Source organism: Sylvia atricapilla, chromosome 3 (assembly GCF_009819655.1).
Source record: "Sylvia atricapilla isolate bSylAtr1 chromosome 3, bSylAtr1.pri, whole genome shotgun sequence".
NCBI lineage: Eukaryota > Metazoa > Chordata > Aves > Passeriformes > Sylviidae > Sylvia > Sylvia atricapilla.
In genome coordinates, this window is record NC_089142.1 from 87,131,626 (window position 1) to 87,147,209 (window position 15,584).

General features: G+C 37.5%; 1 protein-coding gene across 1 annotated transcript in view; it reads right to left on the reverse strand.

The window, feature by feature from the left end:
• The window catches only part of PRKCE (protein kinase C epsilon), a 285,713-nt gene that overhangs the window by 178,195 nt on the left and 91,934 nt on the right, over nucleotides 1–15,584 (reverse strand). Inside the window, 1 exon segment of the mRNA XM_066316076.1 lies at nucleotides 7,188–7,251. Coding sequence (XP_066172173.1) covers nucleotides 7,188–7,251 — 64 coding nt within the window.

The following is a 15,584-nucleotide window of genomic DNA, read 5'->3' on the forward strand; positions in this document are numbered from 1 at the left end:
AGAAGAGCTCTAACTTGCAAACCTACATGAGTCAAGTGACTGAAGACAAAAACTGTCCAGCTAGCATTGCCAGTTCACCACTGTCCTGCTCATATAGTTTCTGATTATTTTAACTCCCAGCTAAAGCCCCAGCCTTGAGTCTAAAAATGTAATGTTCAAGTGGCTTGCTGAGTCTCATTAAATAGTCTCCCAGATGTCAAACAGCATCCTTACTTCACAGATACTTCACATTTTACCAATGGAAGACCACTTGCTCCAGTGCAACAACAGATCTTTTTGTATGGATCCTTTCTGCTTCACCTACAGCTCTGGAAAAGCTACAGAGGCTACTTAGGTCCCCCTGAGAGATCCATACTCTGACTAAACCACTGACTCTCCCCAGACTCCCCAGGGATATTTCCAACACTCAGCTTCTTCTGAAACATTAACATACAGAGAAAAGTAAGAATGTATGTGAGCTGAATGATCAGTCAAATTCTGGGGGGGGGGCAAAATAAGAGTTAAGAAGAGATAGGGAAGTTTTTTAATAGTGAATATATTATGACTGTGACTGTTTTTCCATTTGTTTACCATAAGTGCATGAATTATTACAAAGTAAATTCTCCATCCATTCTCCTTTAAAAACAAACAAGCAAAAATAATCTAGTAAATCTAGTAACATTTGCAAACAAGTTGTTAAACCAGCAAAGAGAAAGCTAATACAATAAAAAAGGTTGACTCCTATCTGAAATCTTAAAATGCAATTACTTGCAGTGAAATGCTGGTGATTAACTTGAACCTTTAAAGAGATGGTACTGCCAGGAGGAACAGCAAAGATGGACTAGAGATACATCCTGATGAAGAGAGCAATCAGCGGAAATAAAGAAAAAGTTGTTCCTTCTGAGAAGGTTTCCGAGAAACTGAGAAATGTTTCCATAAAGGTGAGTTGCTGTTCACCTTCCAGAAGAATATTCAGGTCTGAGGTCTACCTATTGAGTCAATAACATAAATTCTGAATTCTGAGAATTCTTTTCTCGCCTCTTCAGTGCCCCAAAATCAGCAGTTGACGGCTAGGGGGAACTGACAAACAAACAGCTTGTCAGAGTTGTATTTACAATAGAAGGTATTAATGAAAGAAACCACTACTCTTCAGAAGAACAAATTCCCAAAACAACCAAGCAAAAATGCTCCCTGATTTAGACTCTGAGATTCCAGATTAAGCACCTTCCACTGTTCTCTGTTCAAACAGTGCCTGGCACAACCAGATCTCATTCACTGAGTCCTTATAGCAACAAGAAGCATAATTAATGATGATGACAATCATCATTAGACAACAAAGACAGACAACTACAAGTACTTCAGTGAAAAGCACTGGCAAAGAGATACATCAGGAATTGTAGAGAAAGTTTTTATCCTATAGGATATTTTCTACAAACAGTTTTTTGCAAAAGGGTGCTACAAAATGGAACAGAAATGCAATTTTTCTTGCTGTATCAATTCTACTGAAGTTGAATGCCTGAAACAAATCCTCTGGATATTTTGATTAACAAACTGTATCTATATTGCAGATCTATCAAGTATGGGTCACAAAAATGGCATTAAGAATCATTCTCTGCTTCTACTAATACTTTTTTCATGCAAAACTTCTGTCCTGACACACCAATCAACAATAACCATATTTGCAAATCTGAGAGCTTTGAAGTAAAAGAGGTGAGAAAAAAATCTCTCACAAATTCATCTATTTTGAATTACATGATAAATACATAACCTGGTGCAGTCGGAATTCTAAGGACTTTTTTTTTTTTGCTATTTCAATGCAAAAAGGACAGATAATAAATGTAAACAAAATGTTTTCTGTTCACAAAATACCATGACTTCAGCTATCAGGCTTTATTGTAAAATATCACCTTATGTTCTTCATCTTGTGCAACTTTAGTAACTCACAAGCAGATGAATCTGAAAATGAATGTATTAGAAGATGTGGTATTTTATTGCAATTCTGCTGCCCACTCAAAAATGGGGAATCTGTGATTGTAAAGAAAGACAACTCCATAGTGCAAATTGGAACATCTAACAATGGTAAATAATCATTACAGTCGATTAGACACAGAACATAGAAAAAGAGTTTTGAGTAGTTCTTAAATTTGTATTACATATTACCTATAATAAACACAGTTGAGAAAAAAAATAGCATGTCAAGGTCATTCTGAAGCTGTCCACAGTTGATTCAATATTGACATATTTCAAATGGTAGCTTAATTCCTAAGTTGGCAGAAAGCTACTGCAAGAGACTGTAAATGTTTGTGCCCCACATAAACTTGTAATCCCGAAGAAAGAAGAAATCTTCAATGACAAATAGAGCAGGCAGGTCACAAGCTGTTAAATATAGGAGCACCTGTCTTTCAGTACATATAAAACTGACTTTGCTGAAAATGTTTTAATAATTCCTCAGGCAATGTACCTCTTTTACCCACTTGCTGGCCATCTGTTACTCCAGTTTGTAAATCAAATCATTGTATCATCATAGTAGTCAAGTTTTAAACTTTAGCCTGCATTTGGATCTTAATCAGCTACACCGGAGCTCTTCAGTATTTCTCAGATAATTAAAAAAACTTTACTTACAAAGCTCTGTAAGAACTAAAAGAAAAATATTTGGCAGTAAAGACAGTGCCTAAGTATGTCAATAAAACAGGGAGCGGACTTCAGTATAGAGATATTGCATATGCTACCGAAACACGAATTAATATAGAAAATCAATATGCCCTTGCACAACAAGCAGCACTGAAGAAATTAATAAGGCAGCAAGTCTTGCAGATTCTCCTGTTCACTGACATTCTGATACAGAGACACATCCTTCTCCATAGCCCAAGCAGAAGTTCAAGATACAAGACTAAAAACCTGTGCATTAGATCCAGTTTGCAAAGAGAATAAATACAATGGAACATTTCCAAGCTAATTCCTTTTTACAAACACCAGACCACTATAAACACTGTTTCTCTTATAACTGCATACATAAAGGGGAATCACCAAATGTTTACTTAATAGCAGATTTGACTGATTACATGCTTTGCAAGACTGACAAACTGTTCTGGTAGAATAACAACTGCAGCCACCCACATTTGGATTTGGTGTCCCAAAAGCAAGCTACCAGAAATGCTTAAAGATCCTATGTGCTTGCATATGGCAATGTATCAAATAATGTTAATGTATATGTTACAAATCTGTGTACCAAATTCCAACTCATACAGTGTCAGGTTTCAAGAAGCCTGACATTTGTTTGTTTGACCAAAGGGATTTGGTTTTGAAATGTCCCTTAAAGTTCTGGGCAGGCAGTTCCTTAAGCACTTAAAAGAAACCAAACCAAACTATTAAAATTATTTTAAAAAAATTATAAATAGAAATTTACTGATTAACTGCTGCAGTTAACTGTTACTGAATAACTGTTACAGTTACTTTAGGCTGTGAATAGACACCTCAGTGCATATCTACATTTGGGAAGGTTCCACTGATACAGCTGCTTCCATTCACAGAAAACAAATATAGCTTTACGCTAAATGCACAGACATTTTAAATAAAGTAAACCTACAGAAGGTAAATAACTCTGCAGATCAATTCTGGCAAAGGAAGTGTAAAGACATGACTCACAGGTGTTACAGAAATAGTGCTTACATAGCTTCAAATGGCGAATTAAAAAGACTTTATTTAAAGAGCTGTTTTGTCACCCTCTTCCTATGTCAACAACACCAAAATGGTAAAATATTTTGCAGAATTGATTTGGAAGCACAATATGGAAACCTTCATGTTTTAGCAGAAAAATTTAAATCCTAACTTTTGAGAACATTGCCTTCTGCATGACACGCAGTTTATTTACCATTTTCTTTTTAGTATGTGGGCTGGACAGTTCCTACTACAGAATTTACAGAAGATTGCTAAAATCAAGAGTTACTCACCATCCCTAACAGCGCAGAAACAAACACTCAGAAACTATAAGGAGCCTCCAAAACAGGATTAGAGTAAAAAGGTGATGATAAAAACACTCCTCTTATGTTTTTTGTTGTTCTTGTAAGGGCTTTTTATGTAGCTTGCTTTCCACTTCTCATACTTCAGCTTTGGTGTTTTCCAATCTTTTTCTGCTTTAAAGACTAGAACTGAATGGAAGCAAGTTTTAGAAAATATTTTTTTCAGGACAAATCGAAATTCCCTGAAATTTGAACAATCCATTGGAAACTTCAAGTAGCAAAGCCAGCAACTCGACTGTTCTTTCTATAGTTCCATGCAAAAATATTGACCAGACACCGATATTGATATGCTAGAGTGGCTCTCCACAAGTCTGTCTCTTTACCTGCCCTTATCATGTGCCAGATTCCATCTGTTCTGCATACCTAAGCCATACAAGTCCATGAATGATTCAGTTTAGACATGGGGGGGGGGGGGGGGGGAGGAGGAACAGTGTGCTTTTGTTGAGGAAGTCAGCTTATAACAATGAACTGTTTTCATTGTTTTGCCATACAAATGCAAATAGTGCAGAGAGATAAGCAATCTGGCAGCTGGGACTAAGTGGAAATTGGATTTTAGGAGGTATACGGTAACAACATAAGCTTACTTTCAATTTATGTACCAATTCACTCACATAAGGGCTCACTTGGAAACTTAGGACTTTTGCCTTTTAGAGGCAGTACGGTAGAGAACAATGCTCTTTGTCCATATTAATGGATTGAACTAATCTTAAGTCAATTATATCAAAAGAGGACTTGGATATCTGTCTGACAAAGCTTTTGGAAGTGCCAGATAACTGAAGCTACATTACTGACTGCTGGTAACTAGAAATCTGCTTATATCACATAGGAGAAACAAGTCCAATTTTCAGTACACAGCATTGTAAGACAAGAGTAGTTGGTGAGTGTATAGTCCAATTTTGCATGTAAAAAGAGATATATGCGACTTGATTGTTTCCTCCAGTTAAAATTGTAGCTATGAGTTTTGCTATTTTCAGAAATTACCAATTTTTCCCCTCCAAAATTCCAGGCGAAATAATGATACCTATTCGTGCATCATGAAAAGAAAACTATGTACTCTTTGCTATTCACAGTGATGACTGGAGTGCAAAAAACAAGATCCCGGTTCAAAACTTTGGTCAGGAGTAGCAATCACTTCAACCAACCCTGGCCACTCAAAAGTGATGCATCTAGTATAACTTTATATTCCTTTAATATTCAAGAAATACAGATCAACCACAATGAACTGGCCCACTGAAATTCATAAAATACCTCTCAGATACATTATCTGCATATATATGTACATATACATAAAATGAAAGAGGCATTTTTGAAACATGTAGAATAAGCTACGTCTAAAGTGGTCTAGGTGTTTCTGTTCACCACACAGGGATGCACACAGTTGTTATGTTAAACTAGGTGCTTCAATAACATAACTGAATAGCCAAAATTATTTAGGCCACAGTCCTAATAAAACAGTCCAATAATGGGATTTCATAGTATCACTAACAACACTATCAAAATGGTATACAAACAGTTCTACAAACCAGGTCTGCTTTCCTTAGTGACTAAAACTGGAACTCTCCTAGAGAATTTTGCAATACTTCTACACAACACTTTTATACAGTTATTTAATTGCATGGGAAAGCTCAAAAGGTATACAAGTTCTATTGCATTTTGAAACTGCATCAAAATCTCTAATTTCTACCAAACTCACCTCAACTAAATCCTCTTGGTCTTCCTGAGGGCTTCCCATAAGCATTTCATAAGCTGTTTTCCCTCACTGGCCTGTTTCCTTTTGTGTGTTCCCACCCAGCGCTACTGTAGTGACACAAATTTCTTTCCAAGTACCTTTCAAGTGTCACAGGGTAATGCACCACATAATAAAGGAGACATTAGGACAGCCTTTTTTTACTTTCCTGTGTAGAAGGTTAGAGAGTTTTACGCAACTTTTGAAGAACCACGTAACACACCATTCCTCCTGCCCTTTGACAGTCTGACACACTTCATGCATCTTGGGATGAGATAGTAACAGCAGGCTCACCTGGGTATCAATTAGCTATCAATGGAAGGTTGGAAGAACATCTACCTGCCCTATGACAGAATCACACCAATGCCTTATACCACATTTCAGGGGATCACTGTCATGGCCGTCAGAAAGATATGTGGAAACTACTCAATTGGTATTTTCTTCAATATGCAGGAAGAAAATATGTTTGAGCATATCTTATGTGGGTAAAAAAGAGGTTGTAAGATAAAGTTTGTTTTTAAAATGCAGGATTTATAGCAATATGTGTTTTTGAAAGCTACTGGTAGTGTCTGGCCAGAGTGCAGCAATTCATTACAAAGAAGAGAAAGATAAACATGCTCTTCTGCTGTTTCTCCACTGTGCCAGGCAAACTAATTTCATTGCATTGCATATTTGGTTTCAGCTCCTGTCAGGGTTCATGTGAATCTTCTTTATGTACTGTGAACTGAAAATAACCTCATTTAACTGAACTCCATGAGCTACTGGAGGAAGCTGATCAAAGCTGATTGCTGGACACAAGACAATCAATCATCTAGGCCATTTTGGCAGATCAGGCTGTCAGCAAGTGCATGACTAAGACACACAGATTTGCTTCTTCATAAATTATTTTATTCCTACCATATATCACTTGACTCTGTTTAAAATAAGCAGCAGAAAATTATTTTTAGAATTTTTCTTAAGAATGTAATAAATACTTCTCTTCCATATTTGGGGCTTTTCCCAAAAAGTAACTGCTGTGTCATAAAAATTAAAACACCTCATATAATTACAATGTTCTGGTCATTACTTTACTTGAAATGGAAAAATACCAAATATTAGAATAATTTAAAAAGCAAATAAACTCCTGTCCCTCATCTTTGACATCTTATCATTTCTACATCCACAATGGTTAGTATTCCTCCAAAATGAAAGAATTTGGAAGTTCCTCCTGGAAATTAATACTATTAAAATACAGTCATTTCATCATGGTCATTTTAGCTGGTGTTGTTACCATCAGTGATTAACAGGGTAAGACAAAGTGCAACTGCTTATTGACTTAAAAGCAGAGAACAAAATGTGTCCATTTTAACTTGAGCTCATATAGATTTAAGGATATCAGCACACACCTCTTTAATACATTCACTGCAGAGACTGTTGGAGATTCCATTCATGAAAGTGTAACATAAAATATTGAAAGTCCCTACCTTCACCTGACGATCCTGAAAGGTCTATGATGACATACACTCTCCCTTCTGGCTCCAAGTCAATCTGTAATCAAGAAGAAAAAAAAGAAAAAAAAATCGAACTTAGAATGGCTCCCAAAGCAATTGACTGCATATGCAAGAAACAAGAGATTTCCAAACTTTACAAAGTCAGGGTATAGGCAGGACACATTCTCTACCAATAGAGCCTCCTTTTTCAAAGAGGTGTTGAGGACCCTTCACACTGAGGAATAAAAAAGAAGTGAGCATGCTTGGAAAGTTTGAGGTCAGTGGATTTTTCATCTCAAATATTTAATGTACTGTTCTAACATATATTTGCACCACTATTTTCAAGAAAGTCAAAAAGTGCAAAAAATTGAGCAATTTTTAACCATAATTTATTACTGAGCCTAGATATGCAAATGTGGAAAACAACACTGTGACAGCAAGACAGATCAGCTCTGGTCACAGAACAGGGGAAATGAACACACACAGCTCATACAGCCGGTTAACACGTGTTTATAATGCTCCTTTTGTATCCCCACTGGGAGAAAGAAATACATGCTTTATCCTGTTTTTCTGAAACACAAAATTTGTTTATTTCTGCACCAATCTGGTGGATTTTAAGGAGTCTTTACCCATGTGGAGATCACTTTCACTCAGCATGAAATACAGGTGCTCAGTATCAAGCTGCTGCACTTCCAAGACTTCACAGGGTATGAGAATACACTCCAGCAAGTTTAGGCACCACAATGAAGATCTTCTTGTATTTTATCACAAGTTTCATTAGCAAATCCAACTATTGCTGGATTTGAGTATCTTAATGGCACACAACAAATTAAAAACTATTTTTGCTGCCACATATCTCTCAAAAATAAAACTTAAACTAAAACATTATGTAATCAGTAGCTTCTGCTGTAACACAGCAGTTACTGTCACATGATTTCAGGGACTGAGTGATGTGCACATTAATACTGTATTTTCAACCTATTTTATTAGGAAAACCACACAGGCAAGATTGCAAGGGGCCTTGTCTGCCAGGACCTGTCCTGAGTGATGCCAGTGCAGACAGAAGCAGGTGGTCAGGGAGGCACCAGGCAGCCCCAGCCAGTCCATCAGGCCCATGGCCAGACCCAGGCAGGGAGGTGTGCTCTGCTCTCACAGCAGAAATGCCAGAACTGGCCCAATGTTTCTGCTGCTCTGAGAAAACCCCACGCAGAAGCTGTGGCTGGCAGCGGCGCTCTGCCCTCTCTCCTCATGGCAGCCTCCTCTCCCACAGCAGGGGAATGTGGCCTGGCCTCCTTCATGCCAGCAAATGACACCGAGCTGACCCTCTCCTGTCACAGGGGAGGGACACTGGGGTACAGCCAGGCCAGCAGGAGGGGAGAAGCAGGAGATGACCAACTCACACTAGGAACTTAGGAGACCAATGCACTGATTCTCACAAATTAATGAGTAAATAAGGGGACAGTAGAACATCCCGGCTATGCCAGGCTTTGCCAGCCTACATTCAGAGGGCAGCCCCATAGGGTTTTGTCTCCAGGTTTCTCTCATCACCTGAGAGGAATTCACAGGAGAGGCTTTTCCCTCTCCTTCAGGACATGGTTGCTGAATGCATCAGGGTGATGCAAGCTCCTCCTTCCACTGACAACTGTCTTTCAAGAGAGGGCTGGGAGAAGAGTTCACAGGTCCTGCTGATGTCATTGGACCAAGGAATCAAAAAAATTATCTCAGCAGCTGTATTGTAAACACACTAGGCAGGAAACAGTGTTAGCAAGGCCAGGGGTTACTCAAGGGAGAGGAAAATGAAAGCATGGGTGTCTGTTTTTTAATAAATAATAGTGTTGAATATCCAAAAAATACATTTTTAACAATTCCTGAATTGGCAGCATGAGTTTTGTGAGGGAGGTTTCTTGGGATTTTTGGCTTTTTGTGTTTTGTTTTAAATAAAGCTGCTGATCTTGAAATACTGTTCCTCTCTCTTTGCCATTTTTAAATAAGAAAAATATTAGAAGATCAGAAGCACAGGTGCATGAATAGACTTTGATGTCTGTGCTGAAGGAGGCTTTTGAGAAACTGCTATAGCACTCAACAGATGGCTGTATTAAAGACAGACATCTCTAATGCTCTGTTTGTATCAGCACTATACACTCTTTGGTTAAGCTTTTAGTAAAATAATTTATGCAGTTCAAATCTCAGTGTGCACGCACACACAGAAACCCCCAACATCATCCCTGCAGAAGAATCAGGCATCTGGACAAGTTACTGACCACAATCACAATATCTCTGTTCTGCCCCTTTAATTATAAACAGCATTGGAAGCAACTCAGGAAAAAGACTGGAGGCCTGCAACCAAGTTTCCATTACCCAGCAAGTGGACTGTTTCAATTTACATTTTATTAGAAATGATGCTTAGTGATTTTGAATTGGAAATTTTGCTGATGCTCTAAGAAAAATGAACTATTTATAAATGGAAGTCTCTTTTACAAAGAAAGCATGCTTCGGTCTTCATATGCTCTAGTGCCAGTGAGAATGAAATGGACATATTCTTATTTTTAGATTTATAAAATACCCACATTTCATTTTAGTGAGTACTTGCACTGACAGTCTTATCAGTCATATGAATTAGTACTTTTGCCAGAAGCCAGCAGCTCAGCTGTCTCAGTTGAAATGAAAGCCCCAACAAAAGCAGAAACTCCTAGACATCTTTTTTTCTCAGGACTTTCATGTATCAAACCAAATGGAGAAAAAAGGACTGATTCCATCTTAATTATTTATTAAGAATGTCTAATCTAATGCCTAGAAACATAACGGCATAAAGACCTCCAAAACAGACTGCCAGAATATGCATGTTTTTTTCTTTTCAATCTGTGCATTAAGCTATACTTAGATTCTGCAATGTCATTTTATAAATAAGTAACAAAAGATGCATACAGCAAAATCTAAAGTTCCCATGCATTTTTGACCGAATGCCATGAAAGCTATCGCATGTGAAATGCCCTGAGACATGGCCAGAAAGAGAATGACTGGCCAAACTCAGCTGAAGAGAACAGGCATCCCTGAATGCAATGGAAACAGTCTAATCATGGCAGTTCTGATTCTGACCCTTCTCTTTGCCTAAAAATGCTTCTCTCTGAATGCGGCCTAGCTTTTATACATGCAGAGAGAACTTATGAGGAGACATTTAAAAAAGACATTACTGTTCAAAAGGAAACAGGGAACAAGGCGAGATGCAAACTAGGGGATGGGACAGAGGAGTTGATACAAGAGCAGCTTTGGTGTAAGCAAGACACATAGAAAAATATGTGCCTTGCACACATACATCACATTTGCCACATGCAGCAAAAGATGTAACAACTACCACTAAGCAAAATCTCTGATCACCAAAACATTTTATCCTGTTAGTGACCCATGCTATTGCTGTGACTCTTCTTGAAATACAGTTTCAGCATGTGCAAGCAACATTAATTAAAAAGGTAATTTAAACGACTCCTATATTGTTCAAATAACAACATGTGGCAGCATACTGAGATGAGTACAGTCATTGCTGGAAAGCAGCACAGATAATCAAAAACTCCAGGCCTGAATAAAACCTATTAGTAGCCTGTTTCAGGGAACAAAAGGCAACCATGCATAAAACCAGACATACTTTCAGAGGAAAAAAAACATGTTGAAACCAAGACCAAGCTTCAGCATATTGAAGGCATTTATATAGTTTCACAGTCATTAATGGATTTTATTTTCAACACTCTTCTGAGACAGTTCCCCATATGCAAAATGGGATACTCCCAAAGGCACAAGCTAGACTAAATGACTTTCTGGCAAGCCATACAAGAAGCCTATGGCTAAACAAGAACTGAACTCTGCTGGTCTCTGGAGGCCCAGACTGCCCACTGGACCATTCCTCCTATTCCTCAGTTAGGCTTCACTTTGTCAAGCAATATACATCCTGTCATCCAGCAGTGTCAAACACTACCAACAACTTTTTAAAATCTTTTTTTTAGACAGCTTTAATGAGTACAGACCTAGGATGCAATTTCTTTTCTTTTTCATTCAGATAATACTCATCAGTATAAACAATACCAAAGCATGCTGAAATATTTCTCTGCAGCATTTTCAATGGATCATAATTAACCTGGAGTAATGCAAAATTTAATCAAACTATGCAGAAGGTTGTGAAAAAGATCCAGCTTTTCCTCAAGGATTTTTTTTTGTTTGCAAGTTTTTAACTCCTAACTGTTCTGAAAACCTGAGCCCTAAAATTGGCTAGAATTTCACAGTTTTCCTCCTCTCAGATATAAGGCATTATTTCCCACCCCTAAGAATATAAAACTTGGGGAGAATTCTCTTAGACCAAGATTTTGTAAGGAAACCAAATGCACTCTCATCCTAAAAGGATGAGGATGATTGGAATATGCTATGGAAATACTTGTGTTGCACTGATGCGTCATATTTGAATATGAATAAGAATTTATGTACAGCCTGAATAATTCCATCAGCATTTGGGGGTGGTTCTTTTCACTCCATTTGACAGCATCAGCACAGATTTTGTATGCTCTATGGCACAAACTGAGACCTGTTATAAGCAAATGACAAACCACTGTCTTCATGGCTCAGAGCCCCAGTGCCATAGGGTTTCCTTTGATCATAATAGAGTTCATCAGTCACCTATGTTTCAACACAAGGACATCACCTGAGATTTAGTGCACTGTACTTATTTAAAAACCAACTTGTCTCAAGAGAAATTTAAGGACAGTCATTGACATAAATCCAGATCTGAAATAAAAAATGAGTGGACAAATGCATTTTTCACGAGGGAAATTCCTAAAAGTAGAAAGGTTGATTAAGTTTTACTCTCATCTTCCTTAGCTAGACAGTATATGAAACACAGCAAAACCCCTGCAAACCTAAAGCTGTTGAGGATTTTGGCAACAGTATAAGCCTAAATGGACTGTATAAGCCACAGAAACAGAAAGAATTAAATCACAAAACCTGCTTTGCACCTCTTTTTGTGACGTTCTAGGATTATCTGATATTTGGGTAGCCTAAAATATAAACCTCTGAGCACATGATCTGTCACTGCAGATGGTTATTTGATTGATGTCAATATGGTTTAACCCTTCCTGAGTGTAGGATTAACAAAGTTTCTTGTTGAACACACAACTTCTCTGAAAGAAGAAGAGAAGAGATTGTACTTAAACTGCTGACAGCTGCAAAGGCTAATGGGGGGGGTGGGGATGTGGGAGTGGGTTCTGTGTCTGTTGTTTTTAGAGGTATTTATCAGTTTTGGTAAATATTATTTCCATGAAAAGGCATACGAAAGTTAGAACAGTTATAATCTAATAGAAAATGACTAGAAAGTTTGTGCTGGTCTTTTGTTCTTTAGCCACAAGGTTTTTGTGCTTCAATTTAAGTAGTTTACAGAGTACTCATTTTAACTCAGACTTCAACTTAACTTTGGACTGCAGCCCAAGTAATTTAAAAACTTTCAAATCCACCATTATTATTGGAACAGAAGCAAACCCTTGACCAAAGGAACAGCCAGATGTATGATTCAACTTGCAAACTTGCCCCAGCATTTACAACTGAATTCCTATCAAGCTCATCTGAAATGAACAGGTTAGCAATAAGTTTCATAAGGTCAGCAAAATAGTTGAACAAATGCTATTTATTTATAGTATCTGAAAATTAAAAATTTACACATTACATCATAAATTACTTGAGTAAACTTGACTTTCAAAATAAATTACCCAGAAAAAAAACATTGAGAAAACTTCCTTAGAATCCCCATTTACGTCCATGATGTTTTTCACCCCACCAGCCTCTTGCTCTTCTGGCAAAGGCAGCAGGAAAATTTGGAATCAGTGCACTGCTACAATGTTCACAAATCTGCCTTTCATTACGAACATTACATATTTGATTATTATAATTAGAGAGAAACGTAACAGCTTGACGCATTGTAATTGACCACAGTGATATACATAAAGGTTCAGAAATTTTGGCCACAGGGGGATTCTATCAATTATGTACTCATACTCAAAAGTCAACAAAAAACCATCAAACATCTTGCATGACCTACAGAAAACATCAAACACCCTTCAGTGACAGACACATGCACTGACATAATACAGAACAGCAGCAGCCAGGGAGAAACAAGATTCAGCTGAAATAACTCACAGTATTCAGAAACTAATTCGAAAACAAGAATCCTTCCATTACTTAATAAAGCATATACTGATGCTCAGATGTGGTCCTGAATCACATGTAATATGACCTTGGTCTTTCATGATCCATTGTGCCTAAAACCTCCCAGACACCGAAGAAGGAGCATTTTTGAATGCACAGGGATGCATGCACATGTGTTTGAGCACAAGCACATCTGCACTGTCAGAAATAACATATTCATTTTTATGTATTAGAAGGATCAACAACTTTTTACAGACCACTGTGCTGAGCCTAGAGTGTTCAGGGCTCATTTTCTTGCAGAATCAAGAAAGTGAACCTGGACAATTGGCTCTATTTACACGCAACAGACAGCAGAGCAGAAAAACGACTACAAAGGCATCGAGTAGCATGACCACAGAAGAGTCACTGCATGAAACTAGGTTTCTAAATCCATGGTCTGAAGCAAAGAAGAGATTATGTTTACTTCTTTGAAAGCTTTAGAAGGTAGAGATTATGTACAAGGTATCACCTATTACTACAGTATTTAAGAATTATATGGCAAACTGGTTAGGTTTTCTAAACCCTACAATCACAATTCACGACAAAGGAAAATAAATCAATGAGAGAAATCTCTTCAGGAACAGAAAAATAAATCAATGACCTTAAGAGATAAGGCTGCCTAGACTACCATTCTGTATGTGAACAGGTCAATGGAAATTCACTAGCATGAGTGTTCCAGACACAGTGGTGTGCTATTTGTTGGTTTACTTAACCCATTATAGTCATTCTGATGATGTAAATGTGTTCCCTTATGAAGCCTTATGAAGACAGGGAAATCAGCCAAAGTTACGCAGTATTTTTTCATTGCACTAAAACTGTATCTACACTAGAAATGGAGGTGACGTTATTTTAGCAATGGTAATGAAGATAAAATACAAACAAACTACGCAAGCCCAGAGACAACGTGAAGTACAATGTGTAAGAGCTAGGTTTGGCTGAGCAACGCCCAACTAGACTTTTTGAGTGAACAGACAGTAAAACCACCTACTGAACAAAAGCCTGCATAAAGCCATTCTCTTCAAACATCTGTTAAATGTATTTCAAGAAAGAAAAGAAACTCTTCAGAGCAAAACCACTTTCCCAGACAGATGGTTATTTGATTTAAGAATAAGTGAATTGTACTGTGTGGTAAGATCTGTCCAGTAATTTCATCACGACGCTTTTCAAAATGTATTTCTTAATGTACCAGTGCAGTGGCACTCTCCAAACCACAGGGAAATAATTAACCATCACAAAGTATTTAAAACATGTTTGTTGTCTTGGCTTACAGGCACTTTTTAAAGTCATGCTACAGAACTGCAACCAGAAGGCAAGTTACCTTATACCCAGCAGTAAAACATTGAGCAAGGAGTCAGGACTGCTAGCACAAAGTGCTAGTCAATTACTACATGTTCAAAACTGATAAAGGCTATCAAATTATCTTACCACAGTACAATTTCAGACAACCACTTGCTCATATGCCGAAGCCAAACTCATAGGTGGTACATTTGTTCAGTCTCACAAATCACCTAAACATGATGATATTTGGAGTTTCTCCTAAATTACAATAATAGGTCCTCTGAGTAGACAACTTTTCAATACTTTGCACAACCATCATGAAATATGTGTCCTAAAGACTTACAGATTAAGATACCAAAGCAATGCTACCTATTTCTGGTAAAGATATATTTCTTCTCTTTATTGTCAAAACACTCTGTTCTTGCACTCTCCTCCTGCCATGTGTACTCTGGGAACTCAAGATACTATACAGTAAGCAATATCCATATGGCATTTCTGTACAAAGAATAAAGGAAATAATTGTGATGATTTTTAGATCTCAAATCTAAAAATTTTCCCTCAAATCAGGGAAATTCATTTTTTGTGTATTTGGTATAAATTAAAATCCTTTCTAAATAAGGTAAAATAATCTCCAAAGACAGGATATAAGTAAGTCCTAGAAGATGGTGATAATAGAGGATGTTAAGTTGCCCTTCATTTTCTCCTATTATTCCTATTCTAGTCCTCTGCAAGGAAAAATAATCAAACCAAAACAAACCAAACCCAAAACAAAACCAAAAAACCCCTAACCCAAACAAACAAAACCCAATAACCCCCTCCCCAAAAACCCTAACACCCAAAAAATCAAAACAGAAAAACAGCCAAAAAACCACCACCACCACCACCACCACAACAACA